Genomic DNA, 25,550 nt, shown 5'->3' on the forward strand with positions numbered 1-25,550 from the left:
CGAAAGGGTCACTGGCGTGCAGACCTGCGCTGGTGGAGAAGGAGATTAATCACGACTATCATTGCAGTGGTTTGTAACTGCAGCGACAGCTTTACTGTTTAAATCACCACGTCCAAACGTAAGGCCACGCCGCCCAGAGGAACATTCATAACAGTGCTGTCCCCCCCGGGGGCAAAAAGGCACAAACGCTGACTGCTGTGTTGAACATAAATACAAAGTGAGAATTTATGCAAAGCAAATCCGACAAGTGCAGCTGGAGAAAAATTAATTACGTTGAAATGTACACACATTGCTAATCCTCCGGGGTATTTTAGGGGAAGCCAGATATAAAAGTTTGGGATGAGGCCAGAGGGACCGGACAGAGTAAACAGCCTGATTCAGTTTATTTAGCAGAGTGGAAAAGGATCATCTCCAGTGCAGCGCGAGTGTGTCGAACCCGGCTGACGTCACCTGACAGCAGCCCAAACTGCACAATGGGTATCCCTTTATCCCAGCCTGGCAACCCACTGCATGTCACAGTGAGTAACTTCCTCTGGCCCATAACCATACAGTAATCTGAGTAAACTGTACTTACTGCAAGAAACGACCACCCAAACTTAAACTCTATTCCATTCTGTTTGAAAATGTTGGACTTGCCGTTTGTGACAATCTTAGAGCAAAATGCAGATTGGAAATAAAAGTCTCAGAGTGTTTTTGCAGACTGCTTGACTCCAGTGCTCATCCCGTGAACAATATTTTAAGGTTTCATTCATTCAGACAATTTATTTTGATCTCCTGACATGTTCTGACTGCCAACTGTCAGTCTTCCTCAGCAGCGTCTTTTTGGGCGTGGCCAACTTCACAGTGTTCCCTGTGGGGCCTGATTCCTCTGAGGAAGACTGACAGTTGGCAGTCGAAACATGTCAGGAGATAAAAGTAAATTTCCTGAAAAAAGTTGTCTGACTAAATGAAATCTTAACATATTATTTAAAATAGAAGACAAAATTAACTTGATGGAATTAATGACCCAGTGAGCCAACACACAATAAAGAACCATGTTGAATTATCAGACGGTAAATCCTTCATTGAAATGACTATACATGATGATTCTAAGCTTGGGATAGCGTGGCTAGCAGATTGCACTCTCCCTCTTCTCACTTCTCATGGGTAAAGCAGTTATCATGCTGTCAAAGGACTCAGGACATGTAACAGTCACAGAGAGCAGCCTGGGGGCTACAATTACAAGCATGTGGTTGTAAAACTTACTGTTATTACCTAAATTGACATCACTGTGTATTCCAGTTCCCTTTATTGTACAAAAGCGCATCTGTGTTATGGGGCACTTGTGTGTAATATTGTCTTTGATTCACTGCTGTTGTATCAACTTTGTCACATTGTCCCATGACAACAACGATTAAACAGAAATTAAACAAAAACAGACAAAATCTAATTAACGAATGTTGCTTTTTTTTTTTTTTTTTTTCACTTGTGTAACATTTTTAATTTTTTTCCAAATTAATTTTAGTAACATAAAAGTCCTAAACCATTATTTTACATAATGTCACGGCACAGATTTCTTTTACATATTTAATTTATAATCTTTATGAACTCTTATTAGACTTTATTTATAAAGAATGGGAAACACTCATTTATTCATTTATTTTTGCCGTCTCTACTAGGTGGATGAATGCTGACTTAAAGCACAAAGTGGCAAACTAAAATATTTCAGTTTAAAACTAAACAAATTACAAAGACTAAATTAATAGGAATCAAAAGGCTAGAAGTAAACTGTAAAACTTTAGATCAGCGTGCCGTGCCTTAGCTAATCTAGCTCGGGATAAAAAGGAATATAAGGTGGATTGACGGCTTCAGGTTTTTCTTTAATGTGCGTCTAGAAAGTCTTGTGTAATCTTGTTTGTATAGTCATCTATAGAAATATATTCTTTGATGTGTAGCTTGTCTGTGTCTTTTTTATGCTTTGATTCTTTACAGAGATGAAACAGTCATTCCCAGACAGACAAATATTTCCCCATAAGATTACTACTGCAACAACACATCATCAGCCAGGTAACACCAACCTGTCCAAATCCAGCACGCGATCCATAAGCTATGTGTTTTTCTAAAGGCTGGGATACACTGCAATTTTTTCAATCGTTGTACTCACAGCTCAAACTGTGCGACTCAGGTGCAAGAGCCCGAATGTGCGCGGCTCACGATGCATGTTTTCACACTGTACGTCCATACACGACACGTTGAGGTCTTGTTTCCGGTGAATTCCTCCTTTTCTTGTACAAAAATGTACAACTGCTCAATATACGAGGCAGGAGAGGTTCCAACGCCACAAAGAAATAAATAGACATGTTAATCTTCTTCATGGTGAAGGGCACGCCATCACCAAACACCGTCAAGAAGGAACTCAGGAATCTCAGGTACCAAGCCAAGCACCATGTCAGGGATACGAACAGCAAGTCTCCAAAAAAACATGAATATAATATACATTGCAGCAAAAAACAGTTAACCTAAGGTAACTTTAGTATTCTAAATCAGTAAAAGCCAGTACGTAGCAGTCATGTACTGAGATTTTAAGAGGAACTCAGTACGATGGGAACTCAGACCGTGACACCGGAAATGCAACGAACAAATTAGAAGAAGAAGAACTCTGAAGCGTCGTCATTAAAACAGACGAAGAAGAAGAACCCGGAAGTGGAGAGACACTCGCAAATCTTAGCAAAAAGAGCTTTAAAAAAGAAAAGACGGCGATGTGATGGACCAGGAACTGGCTGGAGAGATGGGGGCAGTACTGTCCGTCAATTTCACAGTGGTCCTACAGTGTGAGAGTTTAAGGTAAGCCGGTCCGTGGCACTGCTTCGACTGTGAGATACCCTCACGAGGAGCGACTGGATTTCAAACACGTTTGATTTTCTTACGAGCATACGATTGCTGATCGGGAGATGGTCGTGAGGTGTTAATTACTTCTCGTGACCCCATGTATACTACACGATGCACGACACACGTTCTAGCAGAGACTCACACGATCCCACAAAATAGACACGGGTCAAAAATTGGCTCAAAATGGGCCAAAAATCGCACAGTGTATGCCTGCCTTTACCAGAGCCAATAGCATACGCTAATGTTGTAAACACAAAGAGAACCATGGACATACTGAGTAGCTCAATCTAATGACACAAACTGTTGATATCATCATCCAGCTGTGTTAAATTCCTCCCCACGGATCATTATACTCTCTCTATTCTCTCTACCATCTTCCTCCAAAATTCCTAGTAAATCCTTTGTAAATTCTTTTTTCATGGTCTTTTATCTCTTCCCTCTTTCAGTTGAGGAGGACAAACAGATGCAAGCAATGCTGATTTGTTCTCATGTAAACCATATAAGAGAGTCAGATACACACACACAATGACTCAACACATTCCACTTCTTCGTTACCAGCGATCATGTGACAAAAACACACTTGCATCCCATCACCTCTCGCCTCCTCTGTCTTTATGTGTCTGTCTCTATCTCAGTTAGTAGGAATCTGAGTGCTTCGTCAGACTTGGGAGGAGAAACTTGGCGAGAGAGGAGGAAAGAGAGGGAGATGTTGGACAAACTAGAGGAAAATGAGAATAAGAGAAAGTTCTCAGTGAGAAAAATAAAAACAGATTGAGTTCTGGTCATTCTCTAGTCCAGTGGTTCTCAAACCTGTTTGGCTCAAATACCCCTGTTCTCTTATTTCTGAATCCAAGTACCCCCTTTGTTTAAATACAATATTTTGCTATAATATAAAGTATAATGATGGAATGATTGAGTGATAACACATTCTAAGGAATTTAACTTTGTAAATAAGTGGAATGAAACAGTATTTACATTTAGATTATTTCTTCAGTGATTATCATTTCCGGTTATTTCCACTTTCTCTCAGTCAAGTACCCCCTGTAGTGCCATGGGGTATCACGTACCGCCATTTGATAATCTCTGCTCTAGTCAACTGGACTCCCACCACCCTTCATATGCTGAATGGTGACGTAGGCTTGGAGGGGACCGTGGTGGGTGGTGGGACGCAGTGGAGGCCAGCAATGGGAAAAATTTAAAGCATTCATTTATAGATGCCTCATACCACTCTGCTCCACTCCATGGCATTTAATTCAACCTATAAGCTTATTATCACAATGAGGCCCCATCATCATCGTGTGTGTGTGTTTTAACTCAGTCCTCACCCTCAGTGAAAGGTTCCCAGTTGTAGAGGCGACCCATGAACTCTTGGGTGTTGAAGGCAGCGCACTGCTCTGCTCTGGAGTTTGACACACCCCCTGCACACACCTGGATTATAAAGACAACACAGCAGACAGACATCAGTCGACACAACAGTGCCACATATTGAAAAGCAAATAAACCTTCCAGCTATTAAAGTCTGATCTTGTTTGCCTCCAGTCCCTGAAGAGGTGAGGGTGGAAGTGCGTATATGCAAGAAAACAGCTCGTAAAAAAGTCTGAGGGGAATATGTTTTTTGTGTATATCATAGAGGTAAACACACACACACACACACACGAACACACATGGTCTCCATGCTGCTTTGGATTCAGTGAGCGTATTTAAAACATATGGAAATGATACATTTTTTTTGGATGTTTTGCTCACATAAATCCCCTGTAGCTTTAGACTTTGCAACCACAGACCAGAGTGTGTTTATATGAGCACACACGCTTGCATGTGATCTGTGTGTGTGTGTGTGTGAATGTGTGACGTTTTGGTAAAGCCCTCACAAAGAGGAAAGAGTATGAGTATAGCCACCCTTAAAGCACAGCTGCAACATCAAGCAGGAACCACACTAATGCTGGATTACTTTGTACTCACTTTAGCTCAGTGAGAATTGCTCTGTGCACACACACACACACGCAGATACACAAACAGACACACACACGCTTATAGGTTGCATGTGATGCGCAATATTTTAAGGGTTCATGTGACCATCCAGGCACTAATTTTACCAGCCATGTTTCCGTCAGACTGTCCAAGGGCGTTTGTAGCCTACCTGCATTGATATTACAAGGTATAAATGAAGGTTAATTTCTGTCTTTTTCATCTTTAAGTTTCTGTGTTAAAAGAATAAAACAAGTTATAAACCCAAGCTATCAGTATTCCAGTGTACTCGCAACATTAGCCAAGACACAAAGCAAATACACACGCAAGTATTTGATGGAATACTTTTTTATGGCGCTGATTTTCTGTTTATATTCTCTTTATTTCTTTTCTCTCTCTTGTGTTCTTGTCTGGTTTCATGAGCTACAAATTTTGAAGTCCCCAATATGTTTTCAATTTGGGAAAGATGTTCTTTATAAAAAGCTGTTAATGTTAGAGACACTTTTTGGCTTTAGTGTCTTTATACCATACCTGACAGAAGGTTAGCATCTAATCTAAGACCTCATACTGTGGCCTGAGTGCCAACATGTAGAAATGTAGGTTTGATCCAAATCATGTCTGTTGGCATAGCATGAAGGCCATCACTTCAAATCCAGTCATTTGTGCAAATGTCTCTCCAAGCACATTTTCAGGGTTCTCTTGTTACTTCTTCCAATCCAAATACATGTAGCTTAGGCCTTCCACATACTGGAACAGATCTTTGGAAAAGTTCTTCACTGTTCAAGTCTAAAAGTCTGAGTAACGGAACAGTAGGGTTCTAAAATTACACAAAGCTGATTTCTCTAACATTGCTACAGCACCACATGGGGCTTCAGATATTTACTACCACTGTGTTCGTGTGGACACAAGAAGTTTCTAATATGCTGCACTGTGGATGCACTGACAGGTTGAGTCTCATTACCATTGTGTGATAGACTTCCCTATGTCACCGATCACTATACTCCAGCAATAAGTCTGTTGGGTTTGGACCACAATATGTACAGTGATCACACTGAGACAAATGGACGGCTACTAAAATTGAAAAGATGATATTCATAAATATTTTCTGTGCAAATATGTTTACCTTTGAAACTAGACCAGACCTCCACAGAGCACAATATTTGTGGTGCTCGACAGGCATGCTTTTCCAAGTACTTTGGCAAACATCCACTGTTTTACAGTGAATTTATGAATTTATTCCTCTGTCTTTTCTATTATCTTTGAATCCAATTCTGACTGTGAACTGTCACACCATCAGCTGCAAGTCAATGCAGATGATTTTCACGGCTCGAGATAAATATTCAAGGTCAATGTCATGGTGCAGTATAAATATAATAAGTATTAGATGATTTCCAACATTTGAAGTTTTGAGGAAATGTGCAAAGTCTCCATGAATAGAACATTGCCTAACAAATAGATTATAAATGCTAGATTAGCATGAATTCAACACAGAGAGCTGATTGTCCTTCATCAATTACATACACTCCGAACTTCCAACCCTGTGATATAGCGCACACACACATCTCTGGTTTCCTCCCAGCTTTCATCTCAGTCAGCTCCAAAATCTTCTTGTCTTTCACTTCTCCCCTTTGCTGATTCGTTCCTCCTTTTCCTTTTATTTCGTCTTTCATACAGCTGTCACAAACAGCTGGAAAGTTCCTCATCCGTCATCGAGGGAGATGGGGGCGGAGTAGTTAGACACACGCACACACTTCATCCCACATCAACAGTTTCCCATGTGAACTGCCTCATTGGCAGTGTCTAACTTAAAGACTTATAGATGAGGCATCAAAGGATTCACTCGTTGAATCCGGCCCCACAAAATTTATTACTGTCACTCTGTACGTTTGTGTGCATGCGAGTATGTGCGTGTGTATACAGACATATTTGTGGTTTCATAGCACAAGGCCGTGCACTGTTGTTCCTTTTCAGTGTAAAATCGGCTCGTGAAACTTTGTGTCGCAGTCGTCCTCGGCTTCACACTGTCAGATGAGACGCATTTATGGGTAACGTGATGCAGTGTAGATCAGGCCCGCCATAAGTGTGTTAGATTGAGTCACATCTACCAAGTAAAGGAGTGCAAACATAACATGTGATTCAAGAAATCAGCCAGGATGTGTTCGTAAAAATGTAAATATTTCTGCTGGACGTAAACATGGTGGGTTTAAAAGCTGGATAGAAGCATGTCATGTATATGTGTTTGCTTTAACATCAACAATAACACAACAGTTGCTCATGCAAGGACAACGTGTGCAGATTTAACACTTGCTATCATTGTAAAAAGAGGAGAAAAACAGTCCTCATAATAAAGGAACGTTGAAGGAAAGAATGCAAGAAGCGTGCGTGAATTCATGCATTTGGTTATGAGAAGAAAGGATTCCCTCTCAGTAAAGTTTAGGGTGTGTTAAAACATCAGGAAGCTAATGGACTGAATGGAGCGAGGAGAGAGGGGGAAAATAAGTGAGAGTAAAAACAGAAGAGCAAGGAGACGTCCACGAGTGGTTTGTGAGTCGGTTAGAAAATGTGTGTGTTATTATAAGAACTGGTGTGCTCAAAGTGCCTAGGTTAGGGGTCACCCTGTAAAGGCAGGGGGAGACTCGAGGGGAGGAGTGAGAGGGAGTAAGAAGCTTTACTAAAGAGGCCAACAATAAGGAGAGTAGAAATGCGATGACTTTTACAGAAGCAGAAAGCTGAGAGAGATCATTTATCATCAGCAAAGGTGGCATAAATACAGATTCCTTTCTTAAGTAGAAGCGCAGACAGATGAGAAAGACATAGCGGGAACAAAAACACTAGTCTTTTAGTTTAATAGAGAGCAAAGCAATACACAACCCATGCATGAATGCACTTTAGAGGATAGGTTTAAAGCGTAATAATAAAAATGTGCTACTAATTTGTGTAGGAAATGTCTTTTGTCATTTATATCAACTTTTTTTAATACCCTTTTTATGTGGGCGTCGCCATTTTGGGGATTATACAAATCAGAGTCCACATATGTTCATATATGTAATAGCATTTCAATTTGAAGTTTTAGGAATTAGTTATGTGTTATCCAGTCCTTTGGCCGTTATTCTAAAAAGACAAAGAATATTACGGTGGATGGATTTTGATATTGAAATTACCAGGAAATGAGAAATCAGACTTTGAAAATGCTGGTCAGTGCAGCATTTGGATGCTATCAGCCATCTTACTACAGAACCACATATTCTTCCAGCTGAGCAAGGAAAACACCTTAAAACTGGTAATTGAGTATTCACCCTGTCACCGTTTGTCAGACATGTCAACCTCCACACTTCTCTGAGCACAGAATGAATGTAAAGAATGGTCAAATGGCCGTAGGCAAGAGTAACGTGTCTCAATCTGTGTTAACTGTGAGATCTTTGTGGTAGAAGTTTAATGTAACACCAAATCAGATAAACAAAAACCAGCTACACACACACTATAAAAAATACATGTCACTACAGCGACAACTAAAGCCCTATTAGTAATAAGTACAGAGGATCTACTACACTAACAACCTACACCTTAAATAGTGAGAGTAATGAGCAGGAACACCTGTGGAGAGACCAGGATGACCTAATTACTCAATCATACACACACATGTGCACACACAGACCAGGGACCACATAAACAGGACGGGAAATAGACTAGATTAAATGACAAAAACAAAAAATAGAGAAGAATAAACATCACTGAGAAAACCAAAACCTTCTAAAACCATTAAAATAAAAAATAAACAAAAATATAACCCAAAATCCACCAGTTTAGAAGTGAAATCCACTTTGCTCATGGGAAGGGAGTCCAACACTAAAACACATTCCTTGAAATAATACAGGATAGAATAAATAATAATACATGATAGATTTATAATGAAGCAAACAATAAATGGACCTGCGCTCATTTAGCGCAGACTTTCGAAAACGGTCGATTGGATCCATACGTCTCCACGTTAGTCTGTTTGTGTGTGTGTGTGTCTAGGATTATACACTGATGGCATCACTGTTGATGACATGATTTATGTTCAAAAACAATGTTTAACAGGAGTTCCACAGTGTGGATGGGGAAATGAATGGGAAATATATATATATATATATATATATATATTTATATATTTGCCAGAACATCAACATTTAATCAGCTGTTCCTTGTCCCATTATCAACATTTCCTGGAAATTTCATCAAAATCCGTTCATAACTTTTCAAGTGATTGTACACACACACAATGTTTAACAGGAGTTCCACAGTGTGGATGGGGAAATGAATGGGAAATATATATATATATATATATATATATATATATATATATATATTTATATATTTGCCAGAACATCAACATTTAATCAGCTGTTCCTTGTCCCATTATCAACATTTCCTGGAAATTTCATCAAAATCCGTTCATAACTTTTCAAGTGATTGTACACACACACACACACACACACACAAGCAAACTGACCAACATTCTTCCAAAAAATGTTTTTGCTTTCAAAAGTAATACACCATACATTTATTCAAATTATAATGACATTAAAACAGACATTTATCCAAACAAAACAGAGTTCATGCACATAAATGGGTGTATCCATTCATCCATCTATTAATTTGTTCAGGTGTTTGCTGCCCACTGAGGCCTATCCTCACACACCAAGGACACCGTCTAGGGTACATGTATACGCTCTGATAGGCAGAGAATTAACACGAGGGCAGAGGAACCAAAACCACAGAGGCACACAGCAGTTTGGACTTGAAAAGCGTTTTTGGGATTGTGAAACTAGAAAGAAGTATCTTACGAAGTATATATAGTTAATGTCCAAACAACACATAATTGGGTTTAATCCCATCCACGACATTTAAACTGAGTGATGGCATCCTAAACAAAAAGTAACAGTCCTAAAATAAACATAAAAGATTTTTATTAGCTTTTAAATAGTTTAAGTGTATTTTATTTCAATATTCCAGAGACTACTCCAGCTCTATCACTCAGGGTTTCCTTTTTTACTTTGTGGTATGATTGTTTGGCGCTATCTTGGCCGATACGTCACTGTGAGTCTTCTGATTTGGAAAACATAAGAAATGATATTGATTATAGCTAGGCTGAAAACTGTCCGTGATGGAAGGATACATTAAGCAGAGAGCATGTGTGGGTGGTTGGGTAATCGTCACTGTTTTTGTACAGAGCTGTGAAAGTTATAGATGTGTCTTGTTGCCAGAGCAGGAGCCAGGGAGAAGCAGAGGAGAAAGGTTTGTGTCCAGTAAATTGGATTGAACAGAGGGGGTTGGGGGCTGTTAGCGCCTCAGGGTTCCTAGGCTAACCACACACAAAACAGTAAATGCCTTACACACGCTAAGCTCCTGATCACACACAACAGTCCTGAGTGAAACACAAACAGCCTCACAACACTAATGAGTTTTGAGGTGGAAAAGATTAGTTATTTACCATTCAAGTCTGCGCTTGCACAGCTGGCCAAACCGCCTCACAGGTTAGGACTAGCCGGTCATTCCTCAGGCATTACAGCATCGCTATGTGCACAGAACAAGTGACCACTGGCTACTGCGGCCATAAATCAGGTTTAATCGCTCCGATCCATGGCATGTGTTAACCTACCGGCGTGTGTGCACGATCAGTGATTAACATTTTCTTGCTAATCTTTTGGCTGAGCCCAAGCTTTCAGCCGTGAACCCTGAGAGGAGGGAAGTGAGGGGAGGCCTCGAGAGGAAATGCTGCCCATCGATCAGCGTTAGCAGGCAAGAAAAGGAAAGAAATTAGGAAAAAAAAAACATGTGTCAATGACACTTAAATATGTACACAGTAAATACAGATAAAGCACAAAACCAAGCCTTTCCTGGAGCTTTTCCGCATTGTTCCTATGGGTGTTTTTAAATCTACATGCACTCGTGTGATTTCTACTGTAACACCTGGGCATAGCTGCTTTTCATAATAGTTCTAGCAAGATTAATTTTGTCTACTTTTTGAACAGTATGTTAAGGTGAGTTTTAGTTTATTCAGACAATGTTTTTCAGGATTTTTTTATCTGCCGACATGTTTCGACTGTCAACTGCCAAGCTTCGTCAGAGGAGTTCTGCTGATTGTCTTTGATGGTTCCTTTAAAGGAGATAAAAATTCCCTGAAAACCTTGCCTGAATAAACTAAACCTCAACTTAACATACTGTTCAAAAAGAAGACAAAATGAATCTCGCTGGAACTATTACATGAAAGTCAAGCAAAACTTCAAAGGCGATCAGCAGAACTCCTCTGACGAAGACTGGCAGTTGACAGTCGAAACATGTCGGGAGATAAAAATGTCCTGAAAAACCTTGTCTGAATAAACTAAACCTCAACTTAACATACTGTTCAAAAAGAAGACAAAATGAATCTCGCTGGAACTATTACATGAAAGTCAAGCGAAACTTCAAAGGCGATCAGCAGAACTCCTCTGACGAAGACTGGCAGTTGACAGTCGAAACATGTCGGGAGATAAAAATGTCCTGAAAAACCTTGTCTGAATAAACTAAAGCTCAACGTAACATAGCTGCTCTTCCTTTCCAAGGACTCTGTAATTAAAGTGCTTTATAATCCACAACTGTCTGTAAAGGTTTCTCCTATAAACCACACTTCTGTTTGTGTGGCAGGAATCATTCTTGGATGTTGTTCATGTTTGTATCTGTTTGTATTTTTAATTTTGGCTTCTGCTTTGGAAGTTCGTCTTCTTGTTATTATGTTCTGAAACATTTTTGTGGTTTTTACACGGTGGCCTGGTGTTTTTGTGTAAACGTGTTTCTTGTTAGCTGTGAAGTTCATCTCATCAGACACAAGTGAGTTTGTTTCGTCTTTACCACAACTATCATGTAGATGATATTTCCTAATTAATCAGGATTGGAATATTGGAAGTAGTCCGACAATGGGTTTGAGGGGCTCATGTTAATCACACAACACTGAACACCATGTAATACCTTTGAACAATGAGATTCACGTCACATATGTTAGTGTTTATAAGTAATGCAGACAAATTACGGTGATGTAGACTAATCAGAGGTTCTTGCCTTCCTGACCTTACAGAATCATGATTTTTTTTTCTCAATTGTTCAAGAGTAAAAATGAACTCTTATAAAGGCAAGGCAAGGAAAGGCAAGGCAAAGAGACTCCTCTGCTGATAATTATTATGATGTAATCATATGAAACTAACCACTGTTCCAACATGCCATGTCAAGAATCGATAATTGGGTTTTTTGACCACTCCTACCAACTAGATGCTCAAAGTGACCTCATGTTTACCACACAGCTTCAAGTTATATATCAGACCTCTCCTCCAAGGCACCCAAAATAATGACTTGTGTTAGTGGGTGAGACCTGACGAACAGGCTGTAACATAAGTGAGAAGAAAGACTGAGAGCGATGGAAAGCAACATGAAAGAAACCTCCGCGCCGCACACAGGAGCTGAACAAGAGCAGGTATCTCAGCTTGTTAAAATCAAATAACAGCCGGATCAGACTGAATGAGGCCATGTGGTCTGTGAGGCACAGGCCGACACATCTGGGCTTGTTTGTCACTTGATGAAAACAGCAGCGTTGAGCGAGGTGGAGCCTGAACTCTGTCATTAGAGCTGAGGAGTGTGGCTTTGTGCTCATGCTGCTCATAATAAAGAATTTCCGGCCTGATCATATAAACAGCCTATGATTACATGATCTCACTATCACTGCAGACAGGTCAACCATCTGCTAGATAAGCAGCACAACAAAAGGATTGTTTTGTTGAACTTTTGTCAGCTTACAGGTGTGTGGTAATAAAGGCAGTGGCTGTGTTAGAAATCGCATACTAACATACTACTCAGTCTGACGACAAAATGAGTTTGTAGTGCATTTGCATGACATAGCATGGAAAGATTGAGTATGTGGATGCACTATGCCGGGACATTTTTGAAGTATGCACGGTGGGCACACTAGTCATACTTAACCGCCCCATGGTACATTGCGAGCGGAACATAAAATCTTCCAGGGACTGGCTTCAAGCTAAAAATCAAACATCCCCTTTTCAAAACAAAAGTATCTCTTCTTGTCTTCCATTAGTTTTTAATGCTTTTGTAAATAGGGCTCTTGTTTTGAAGTTAACCAGAAGTTCAGTGAGTTGCACAATGGCTGGTCTTTGAAAATCTCCAAAATGTCGGCATGAAATGTGTTTCTGTGAGTTTCATGGATTTATGTTGATATTCTACTTGGTCACTTTCTCACTTAAAATACTTTCAGAACCTTCAAAGGTGGCAAATCTACGGAGATATTTAGCCTCAGGGTGTTTCAGGCTTTTGTCGCTGAATGTTTGAAATGCATCTTGGGAAACATGGAAGTATACTTTAGTGGGAACGGTCATCATCCTAATCCTCTTAACCATACTTATGGTATATAGTATATACTTCTTCAGTTTGTAGTGCATCGTATGGAGTGTGACATTTCGAACACAGCCTTTATCTCTATTTATTGACTAGAGTCAATGCTGATGAACAGTTGCTGTGACAATGTAATCACTGCAGCTACACCTAAGTCCAGAATGACCAGTAAAACACAACTTTTTTCACCACAGTCTTCTTTTTCATAGCATTCTTTTCCCGACATACTGTAGCTACCATCTCTCCTACATACATGACCACTAGGGATGTGATGATTCACTCAACTCCCGATACGATTCGATTCACGATACTGGGTTCACGATACGATTCTCTCACGATTTATTTTACAAAATGGGACTGTAGAAAAATGATGACTGAAAAATATTCCTTTATTTTTTGGGGGAAAAAACTATAAAAAACTATACTGTTTTCCTTTTATATTTCATTGTCAAAAGAATCCCTTGATAAACTATTCAAAACAATGCAATCTAACTAAAAATAAATCTTGAATTAAATAAATAAAGGAATAATACAAATGAAGAAAAGCCTATTAATTTAAATTCTGGTTCTATAGTAAACAATGCAAAACTGCATAATAGTTATTTTTCTTTTTAAAATTGCAACTGAAAATGTATTTTGTGCCTTAACAATTGTACTTAAAAAACAAACAAACAGTAATTTCACTGTATTTAGGTCCGATATTTGTTTGGACCTTAACCCAGTGGTCGGTTGGCATGCAGATATCTTGCAGTGAAGAAGAGATGCTATGCTAGCAGACAGAGCTAATAGAAAAACGTGACTTTTACAGATATTCACGTAATATTACAGATATTTTTTCGGTGCTAAAGGGGTAAGGAATAATTTATGAACATGTTTAAAAGTAGAAGGCCGGCAGATAGAAAGTATTAGCAGATTCCACCTGCCGCCAACACTTCTGGATTTTCACAGTATCGATGTGAATCGTGATACCTATGAATCGATTTTTAACTGCCTTACGGTTCATCGTTACATCCCTAATGACCACACTATCTCAGCTCGGTCTCTCTCACATTGTCCAACTGGAGCTCTCCGTCAGATGTATGCAGGCCTAATCCTGTCAATTCTTCTCATCTTCTCCCTTGCAGTGAAAACCTAAACCACCTCAGCTCTGCCACATCTAGTTTATCCTCCTGTCTTCTGCTCAGTGTCAGGATTTCTAAAGCGTATAGCGCGGCTACTCTCACCACAGTCCTGTAGACCTTCACTTCATCTAGAACCTTTCTGACTGTGCTATCTTCGTCACCACTATATCACTTCTTACACACACATGCACTCTTTTACCTTTCTTCTCTAATGCAAACCTCCGCTTCTCCAAATGCATGTGTATGTTATTGTGTACCAAAAACCATGTAGAAAATGTATGTGTTTTTAGTTTGATTAGCATCTGTTTTTGATTCATTCTTAGTGTGCTACGCAAAAACTGAAAAAAAAAAGGAAGATCGTTAATTCTTCTGCCATTCGTTGTTTTTCTCCTCCTGCAGAACAACATAATAAAGGGTTAAATGTATGACTGCATTCTTTTAGTAATCGATTAATCGATCCATTTTTTAATTGGTTAATCATGTAAGAGAAATTACACATTGCAGTCTTTATTTTTTTTTTTTGTTTTACATTTTTAAACTGAAAATCGTATGATTTTAGACCCATATTTAGTCAATAAAAGTGTTTTGCAAAAAGTCCGCTGTGTTAAATAGATCTACCTGCTGAGCTACTGCTGGACAAAGTGCCAATAAGAAAAAATGCTAAAACTGCTTTACAATGAACACACCGCACAGTGGCATCTTTTTGTTCAGTGTGTAATGATCCAACACTTTTATGTCTTTTATTTTTAAAGTAAACTCGCTGCTTTTTCCACCAGACGCTGCAGGCATGGGGCAACCCGTAGAGTGGATGGAAGCATATAGCATCAAAAAAACCAGACCCAGTGGTCTAAAAAAAACGATGCCTCCAGTCACATAATTTGCTTGGGCTCATTTTCTGAATCGATTGACAAGATCCTAATGGATAAAACAAGCACAGACCTGATAAAAAAAAACTATTTTTCAGAGTTTTGTCTGTGTCCTCAATACAAATTACACCAATGTGTCACCATGTCGTCTCAAATACACAGCCTTCAATCAGCGGTTGCTATAGTGTTATTCATGGTTAGTGATTCTGGATAAATATTTACTTTGAAAATCAGGACAGAAAGGAGAGCTCTGGCGAGTGGGAATGTTTAGACGAACATCGAAAGGCAACTTGATAGAATTCAGAAACAAAAGGAAAGGATCTGTTTTCTGGAGCTGTCTGCTTCAAGCTGTCTCTGTTTATACGTCGGGTAGCTTCTTCTGAAATTCCACCTTTTCCTGCCCTTTCCTTTTTGAAGGAATAACTTCTCTTTTTGTTTCTCTGTGCTTATGAACTCCCCCTGTCACAGCTGAACGCAGAAAACGTTTCCAGGAATCCGACTCATCGCCAAACGTACACTTTAGGTCAACTCTCACTCCTTATTTTATTACTTCATGACTGCCACCTTCACTCAGCTTTTCACCATGAATAGTTGATCATCTTTTCTTTCCTACTACCTTTTTCCTCGCCTTCATGCTCTGCTGCTCACGCTTCCACTACAATGTGTGGATTTTCTCAGCACAGTGCTCCCTTTCTCTACTACTTAACTGTGTCACTTTCCTGACCAACTTCCCCTCATACTTGCGCTCCAACAATCACCTCCTGCCCTTCTCACTTCCTCTACTCCCCTCTCAGTTCCCCTTTCCCTCCAATGCAACTGTTAAAAAAAACACAAATGTACACACGCAGCCACACATGCAACAGACCTCGCGGAAGGTGAAAAAGACAAACACAGCAAATAGATAATAGATGACGTGTCAAACAAATGTTTACAGCAGTATGTACAACAAGCCTGGACAAAGCTCTGCATTGGAAACGCAGATGAAAAAAAATAATAAAAATAAATCTCCAGCAGCATTAAACAAATTGGAAGCTGGGGCCAACACAGGGTAAATGTGTAACCCAATGACTCAGCAGCCATCACAGGACTGTCATTAAGCAGGGCTGGCACACATAGGGCACGTTCACTGCCAGCTACTGAGCCTGCTTCACCAAGGGGACAATCAGCACGCTGCGGAACCAAGGAAGGAGAGAAAGATTATCTGAAGTGGGAAAAGTCGAGAGGCCCAGAGCGCCATCACAGTCTCCAGATTCAAGTGTCCACTTCTTCCATTCCATGGAGGAATGTTGTAGACGCGTGCAGGTGTACGTGTGAGTGGGTTTGTGCCACTTCATTTACATCTTATCATCCACTCTCACTCAAGATAAACCTTCTACATGTGGCGCAGTGAAAAAAATACCCCGTCTCATGTCAACCAAATTATTTTTGTCCCGTGCCTTTGAGAATCATGTTCCTGCCATTTAGCGTTTGTTCTTTTCTTTTGAACAAAATGTGTTTGTCTTTGCTTTTGCCCATGCAACATTATTCCTAAAATTTCCTGCGTTCACACAAAGTAAAGCTCTAAAAAAAAAAAAAAATACTTCATTAAAAATAGGCTAGGCCTGTATGTGGCACTATTGTTTTGCAGTGAAAACACATAAAAACAAGAAAGTGTAGGGCAATCAAGAACTTATGTCTTTTTAATGGTTCCTGGTTATCTAAATCATCTAAGATTTTAATTTTAGCACATTAGCAATAACATTTAAAAACAATTACATTGGAATTTCCAGTAAACTTCCAGTAAATATGTTTTAATTTATTAAGACTTTATTTTTATCATTCCAAGCTGCTACAAATTTAGTTTTATGACTTTGTAAAATGACAATAAAAAGCTATCAATCTATATAATACATTAATAGGACATAATGTGGAGAGTGAGGTGGTGTAGAGAGGAATTTATGCGAGTGATAGACAGGAAAGAAATAGTCAAAATAAAAAGAGAAATAGGGAACTCCTTTAGGAGTTGCTACGTTCCTGTGAGGAATAAAAGATTTCAAATAAAACTAAATCAAAATAAACAAAATGGTCTTGTTCTACGTTGCATAGAAGAACATTTTTGATATGCATAACTTTATTTTATTTTGCCCAGCCCTAAGTATCACTTAAAACCATCTTGGTATGAATAATACAGTTTTGTTTATTGAAGTTTGTTTATTTATTGGCAAAAATGTAAATTTCTAGGCGAAAGTCAAACACAGCAGAGGAACATCTGGGCTTCAAGCTGTAAGACATGTTTGCTTCCTCAGGGAAAGAGAATGACTGACAGTAAGCCTGAAAGTAGCATGGAGGTATGACAATAATTCAAAGCAGCTTCAGAGAGAGACCACAAGCATCGTGCCAAGCATGTGATACGACCGGGATGATGCTCGGAGTAGGGATTGAGATGCTTAAAAATGTTAACATATGTTTATAGTGCACTAGTGCTGCTAAGCCGCACGTTGCCGTTGCACTGCATGTTGAGGGCGTATCACTTTGAGTGTCCTTTGACAGCACCCACATATCTTACAGATTCATCTTTCATTGTGATGCACAGACGCACAATAAGCCAGAACTCTTTCTATCCAGACTGGACGTACACATTAAAGCTGCAGTATGTGGAATCATGAGATGCTCCACACTCCACGCTCCCCTCCCTGTGAAGCTCTTAGCGACTTTGTTGTGTGTTGTGTTTTTGAACAGTTTTCTGATGTTTTAAAGACATGAAAGCATGTATTACTCGCTCCTGTGAGGACTGTAACTACAGGCTCACTGCTCCTCCTCTGCCTCAAAGCTCCCACACAAGCAGTTCTCTCTACCTTGGAAATGACTCTCTTGGGTTTACAAGCGATTTATCCCATCTGTAATCACTCCCCCTCTAACTCAGTATATGTATTTTCTGCTTGCTTTGCGTGTAATCGTTGTGCTTCACGCTGCGAAGGGGACTTATGCTGGAACATCCGCCATTACACTTTTACTTGCAATGGTACATGAACGCGCATCGACTTCATTCGAGCAGCCAATAATAACACCCAAAACAGCTCATGGAGCACTCTGAAGAAAGATGACCAAATGACGGCAAAAATAACGTACATACTGCAACTTCAAAGGGCCCATGTTAAGCTAAATCAACTTTTCTGTGCTTTAAACATCATCAAAGTGTTATTTGGGCTTCATACACATGCTTAAAGTGTTTTTTTCATTGATTCCCTCAATTGTTAGTTAGAGGGTGATTTGCTCCTTTCTTACTGCAGGGTGAGCCCAAACACCTCGCTCCAATTTGATGACGCGTTCCCACTTTGATGACAAATTTGACGCGGCACTGAGCTGGAAAAGCCGCGCCTCCAGGAAGCTCTCTGCAGTGATTGACATGTAAACAGACACGCCCACGAAGGTGAGCATTTCAGCGTCCTTCGCGCAGTGCTATGTATGTATTTTCTACAGTCTATGTATGTACCGGCGAACGCCCCGCCCCCACGCTCTGTCTCGTGTTTATAAAGCAGCATGAGCTCGGCTACGAAGTGGGTGGGAGGAGGGCGGGCCGTCATAAGGCCCTACGTCATCGAGCGGGGAGGAGGAAGTCAGTGTCCCGTCTATAGACATGCCTACTCATGAATATATATAAGTAGGCCGCAAATCAGACTTTTCAGAGGCTAAAACTCTGGAAAACAGGTGAGTTTGGGAAAATAAACCTATGTTTTTGGGGTTCTTAGAACAAAATGGAGATTGGTGAAAAATAGCATGATATGGGACCTTTAAAAAAGCTTGACACACACACTCATGCACGCACGCACGACCTCACAGGGATGCATACACATGCACTGATTTACTGTGGAGGTGTGACTCGGTTTGTACAAATGCCTGAGGTAAACGTGCATGTTCCGTCTGAATGCTCACAGAGAAGTAGCCAGTGTTGAAGGTGAGAAATGATCAACCTATCAAGTTTGTCCTGCCAATGTTAGCATAATTTCCTGCTCTTGTTAACACAAGGTATGCATTGAAATGAAGCGGGGGAGGGGAATACAGTATGAGAAAAACAAGATGAAAATTCTCAGAATAAGTCATCTTTTTGTTTATAGGAAAACATTTGAACTTAATCACTTGGTCCTACCTGTGAGAAACACCTGCGGTATTCCTTCTCAGGCCCAAAGCATCTGTACACAGGAGGAGCTGCTCTTCCTTCATCACTGTGAGAAGAATCTATTCCCATGTGGGAGTTGTGTGGGTGCTGGAGGGGGTAGATGTTGCTTTGGGGGATGAAGTCGGGGTGGACCTCCCTGTCTCTGTGCACAGGACCGGGGCGATGGAGAGGAGGTGAAAAAGCTAAAGGGAGATCTGAAGTAGAGGAGCGGGAGTGAGGGGAAATGGGAGGAGGTGGAGCGGTGACGGAGTGCCAGTCAAACCGATGTCGGTTACTGTGAACGGACGGTACTGACGAGCGATGGAAGGGCTGAAAAGGTGAAACTCGCTGTCTGCTCCTTCTGATTTCTGCCTGGGAGTGAGATGGTTGGTCCATGTGTCGCTGTGGTTGGCCTGTTGTCGTCGTCGTCGTTGAGGGTTCTTCCTCAGCAGGAGTGTTGGTGACCTCCTCCTCTGTGTTACCAATATCCTCCTCCTCCATTTCTGCACCCATGTCTTCTCCATCGCTCACTTCCTCCTCGTCCTCTCTTAGAGTTTCTGAGGTTTCCTCCACAACAACCTCATCAGTCCCATTAATGGTATGGCGAACCTGCCGGTTTGGACGATGCAGAGGCAAGGAAAATGGTACCCTGCCATATCCAAACTGGCCTGGACGGATGGTGGAAGATCTGCAAATCAAATTAGAAAAACACGTACTTGGCTGAATCAGAAAAGGCCACATGGATTCTCAGAGAGGGGAACCAAACAGAGCAAACAATCTAATTGAAAACATAATTATGAGCCAGCAGGAAACACTGACAAAAACAGGAACAATGATGTGGAAAAAAGCTATAATACCCAAAAAACAATCATTTTTGACTCCTGCTTGGAACTAAACTGAAAATTCCAATTCTTTATTTGTGACATATCTGGTGATTAAATCTCCCAGGGATTAGGTTCTTTTCATAATTGTGATAAATAAATAAAATTGTCATTTTCTGCTCGGTATAAAGGTGCCAGTTATTGCTCATGTCAACTTGTTAGTCGTGCTGCTTACTAAAAAAAAAAAAAAAAAAAAAAAAAACCTGCTGCTACTGCCAGCAATGCTGGACTCACTTCCTTTTTGCTGAATAAGGAGGAAATTAAATGCATGTATTAACAAAAAGTTACATCATTTGGAATAACTAGTGTTTCTGTGCTGTTTGCAGACTTTTGGCTTAAACAGTAAAAAAATTCAGTATTCTTGGAAAAATAACAGAAAACAAGGAAATCCCTTAGAGGTAATGATCGACATCATTGTTGTTTGAGCATTAAAATATCTGATGAATAAGATGATTATGAGTAACTGTGCTATGATCTAAGCCTCAGTGATAAGTTCCAACTGATAAGAAAAAAGGCCCATCTGCCATAAAACTATGACTCATGGCTCTAATGAAATATTGTTCTTCTGCAGAGTTCATTGAATAACAAAAGTGTTTCAAGGAAAGAGAAAAAACAGTGAACACAGATACAAAGCTGAAGTTATTGTAAAGGGAATTCTGGTTCTCATACAAAAGTGTCAGAATACAGAGTGCATTCCAGTTCTCATCGAGCCTCATTTTATGACACTATAGTGATATATGTGAAATGCTGGATTAGTTCATAAAGATTGAAACATCCCTTCAGAGCAGAGAAACATCACCTCTAAGTATATATATATGTACAATAGGGCTGGGTATTACATCGTGATTCAAAATATATTGAGTTTTCTATTTAGGTGATTTTTTTTACTTGTTTTTATCAATACAATCATACAGTGCAGAGCACATCATACATGTATTTAATAGAGTACAGTCAAACAGTGTCTTTTACAATTTTTCCAAATTTCTGAAATATCTTTTTATAGCTTATTTTGTATTAAAATACTTGTTTTAGGAGTCCCTGCTTTTGCTACTTCCCAGAACAGCATGAAAAGCTCAGTTAGGTGAAATGCTGAATGTGTCCTAACCCAGACCTTCCCCTAAACAATCCAACACTACAGAACTCACTCACACATGCTGTCCCTTAGAGGAGAAAAAACCCAAAGTGGCACACATTGTGCAGCTGTTAGTTGATAAATATGTCTGTGTGGCATTTTTCATCAGCAAATTTAACCCAGAATTGTCTTTATTAGACTTTATTGAGATTATTATTGTAAATCACTATTTGGAGAACAAATATTGAGATACAAGTTTTGGTCCATATCACCCAGCACTAATGAACAGGGACATAAACTAAATGAGTTCTCTGCTTTAAACTAACTCTAAGGAGCAGTGAAGTTTACATTGCTCTTAGTTTAAGTCTCACTCACCTTTTCACAGGTAAACTTTCCCGATTGGTGGAGACAGACCTCCTGGTTCCGCCTCCTCCTCCTCTGGTTGTTCCTGGATTGGTCGGCCTCCTGATGATGCGTCCTGGTTGGCCGTAGCCCAATGAGGGCGATTGATAAGGGGATCGATGGAAAGATGTGCGATCCTGATTGGCTGCTGAGTAATCCTGTTGGTAGAGAGTTGGCTGACGATTATGTCCCATAACTGGAGGCCCTCCTCCCCCCTCTCCCACTCCTCCTCCACCTCCTCTGGATGGAACACTTCGAAAGAGGGACAATCCTTGGTTATGATTGATGGACACCGATGAGGAGTGATAGGGCGAGTGTTGCCCAGGGTAACGAGGAGGGTAGTAAGAGCCCATGGGTGAGATATAGTTACCCCCCATTCCTCTTTGCGTATACCCCGCCCAATGAGGGGGTGATAGGGAGAGGGGAGGGGCCTGGGGAGGAGGAGGAGCACATTTACGACTCCGGTGTGAGACGCCTAAGCCGCAGGTTTGAGAGCACTCAGACCACTCCCCCCAGTTTGACCACACCCCGTCCACAAGATCCGCCTCCAATGCCTGTCTTGACATTCGACTTGGCACCTGGATGACACACACACACACACACACACAAATACACACCTGGTGAGATACAAAATGTATGAGAAAAAAATCCCGATATCTCATCTAGAGCAAAATTTCAAAAATATGTGGTTTGTTATTGACTGATCTTTATGAAATATGACTGTTATGTTGGGTTTTTTTCCTCAATTACCCCAACGAGTTTCATCCAAAACAATCCGGATTGTGCATTTCATCACGTTTTTGTAATGTTTAAAAAAAAAAAAAAAGTGGGTGTTGTCCATACATTTGAACCTTCTGTATCATTATTTATGATAGACATTTCTAACAAGCTTTTAAATTGTGAATAATCTTGGTACTATGATCAGGATCACTGATCCAGCTAATTGCCAATATCTGGCAAAGAGGATATTTGGTGTTTGGCGGAGATTTGTGCTCTCTGAGTTCAATGGTTTTTAGTTCATTTTATTGTTAAACTTGAAGAGAGAGAGAAAACTTGGTGAAAACACACTTTAATTTCCAATTTCTTTGCTTTACATGAACTGGAGCTATCTTCTTGGTGTTAAATATCATCTCCAGCAGAGTCATTGCTCAGCTCTATTTTAGTATCATCCAAGATATTAGATTGGCAGTCATATAGTTACAAATCATTGTGCACCTCATTTGTTGCAGGGCTTGGGGGCACACTTTAGTTTCCTTTTTCAACTCAAAGAATGACATTGTTGCAACACACATTGAGGGGCTGGAATGTCATTTAAAGTCAGTTGCTCGGCTCTGCCAAAGCGCTGATTCTAACTCCAACTCCTGTTTAAACAAATAACAAAAACTGTAAAACTTAGCACCATAGAAGTGTCGAACGCTGTAAAACCCTTGACCATAACAAAGTCTTAAATCCCTGCAAGGACTTTTTTCTCAGAAACTTCAGTGATGAGCTTTACAGTCTCGGGCCAAAGTATAAAGAGCACCTTATTTCACTCAGAGACTTTAGGTCACTTGCCAGCAGAGCAGATACAATCATTCAAAGTTGATGCTGTAAGTGTGAGGCAGAACGGACCGAATCTGGCTCAGTGTGCGTCTGTTTGGTAATATTAGTTTAAGTGCATACGTCAGGGTGCTAGGTAAAGGTTTTTTTGATCTATGGCCGTAGATAAATGTTTCTCTTTTCATTTCACAATCAAAGCCATGTTGGCAGGTCGGCCAACGTACGTGGCTGAACAAAACTTTCCATTGAGAAAGAACCAAAAACATAAATCGTGCTCCAACAACTTCTCTATGAGTGCGTAATCGTGGGCGTGTTTGGGTAGAAAAGGCAAATGTAAATAAAGTGGGCAAACTGTGGGTTCCAGAGAGAGGACAGGTGTAAGCTTGGCTCTGGTTTCAATGGGGTTTTATACTGGTCACCTGTACAATAAAGGTGCTCCGTTCACCATGGGATGTGAAATAGAAAGATGGGGGAGGGTTTGAATGTGTGTGAGGGGGTGTGGGAGTGGTGGTGGTGGGGGGCACTCTGTCGTAATGAGTGACATCAAACACACAGCTGCCACATAACTGGAGCCATTAATGAGCTCCGTTCAGTGACCCCGCAGCAGTCGCCCTCGACCTCTGGAGCTACTGGTTTAGCACCAGCAACGCTGTGCAGGCAGACTGGGAGCAGTCAGGGGTGCAGCTAAGATGTCCGGGGCCCCTGTTCATTCATGTTCTAGGTAAGTGATCATACTGGTGCAAGTCGGGACCGTTTAAAGTCACTTTTCCAAACTAGTTTCACTTAAACACAAAGGAGTCATTACAACTCTGAATTCTACAGTCACATCTTATTTTCTTTTATCATTTACCCTTTTTTTTGTAAACACAAACTTGGCATTTTGTTTGGGACGTGCTTACTGCTTACATATTATTACAATATAAACAGTGTGCACTTGTGCAGCAGAATAAAGTTGTCAGACTCAGAGGTCAACAGGGATTCAGAGATTTAAAAGCAGAGGGAAATCCAAACCTCTAAACCGGCAGACAAACTGTATATGTTTCCAGTAGAAGTGTTGTTTTACGACTTGGGAAGTTTGTATTTCTTCCAACGTGATAAAATGCAATCCCCTCACATCAAAACGAGTCGAATGGTGCCGTGTACGCTGCTGCCAACATGGGGACGTGGAGCAGAAGTGAAACATTGCTTGGCTCTTGCTGCAGAATACGATGTGACGTGAAGTGGACTGTGGCTGCTTCCCTGCACTGGCCGAGCAAATCAACTAAAACATCTTGATAATAAAAATATTCTGCCTTTTAAGGAGAGTTCTCTGCAGCTGCAGACACAGAAGTTTGGTGCTGTGATCAAGGGACAAGATATCAAAGGATTACATTTGTTCTGTTGACATTTGGACGAGAAAATACTTGAGTTCAAATTCACATGGGGGGGCCAGTCCGTTGCAGAAGCAAAACACAGAGGTGCAATCTATTGAATGCAAAGCAGTTTTGATCTGCTTGAACATATTTAAATCTTATTTGTTTAAATTTGACAAAAGGTATCACAAAACCTCATTAGCACAGTCCCTACTGGTCAGTGATGTCCTGCCTTTTTATACGTAGCTTTAATTTAAGACTCCTCACCTCACTACACAGTGCTTTAGTTATTTAGTGCTTTAGTCTTTAAAGCAGGGTACACACACAAAGATAATCAGGCTGTTTTTGTTCCAATTTTCCCCCCTTCCCGACCAAGGATGGCAAATTCCAGATTATTTTATGTCTCATAAGAATATCCTATAAGAAAGACTGTGGTCTGAGGTCTGTTAAGAGTAAATTTGTCCCGATAATCAGCTGCAAAACAATTGGAAATATTAAACCTGTTTAAACATTTACAACTAAAACTTCTCATGAGTGAGGAGAAAGCCGACGACTCCCGACTCATGGCCCTGTGGTTTGTGATGTGGAACAAAATGTAACTATTAACCGATCAAGTAGTGAGCTGAATGAGAAACACGTAATGCTACGTTCCAGCCAACTAGGAACATAGATTTTCTGAGTCGAAAATTCTGATCTCCAAGTTCATTGGCAGCACGTTGAAAAATCTCAAACATGGCTGACTGCTATGATATCAGATTCTTTTTCCTGAGTTTACAGAGTAGGAGCTCCGACTTCAGGTGGCGTTCCAACTTTTTAAAGTAGGAGGTCGGAAAATCCCGAGTTGCTTGGAACGCAACGTTAGATCACGTTGTTAGATCTTGTTTGATCACGCAAGATTTCTAGCTTGGAGGAAGATCCGCGGTGGGACAGA

The 25,550-nt window shown here is 40.4% G+C and overlaps 1 protein-coding gene across 1 annotated transcript in view; it reads right to left on the bottom strand.

Moving 5' to 3' along the window:
- adamtsl4 (ADAMTS-like 4) overlaps positions 1–25,550 on the bottom strand; it is a 41,085-nt gene that overhangs the window by 13,640 nt on the left and 1,895 nt on the right. The window contains exons 3-5 of the mRNA XM_028470665.1: positions 21,702–22,306; positions 19,365–20,061; positions 4,194–4,296 (exon numbers count right to left, since the gene is read on the bottom strand). Of these exons, the coding sequence (XP_028326466.1) occupies positions 4,194–4,296; positions 19,365–20,061; positions 21,702–22,306 (1,405 nt within the window). The remainder of the gene's footprint in view (positions 1–4,193; positions 4,297–19,364; positions 20,062–21,701; positions 22,307–25,550) is intronic.

Source organism: Gouania willdenowi, chromosome 16, assembly GCF_900634775.1.
Source record: "Gouania willdenowi chromosome 16, fGouWil2.1, whole genome shotgun sequence".
Classification (NCBI taxonomy): Eukaryota; Metazoa; Chordata; class Actinopteri; order Blenniiformes; family Gobiesocidae; genus Gouania; species Gouania willdenowi.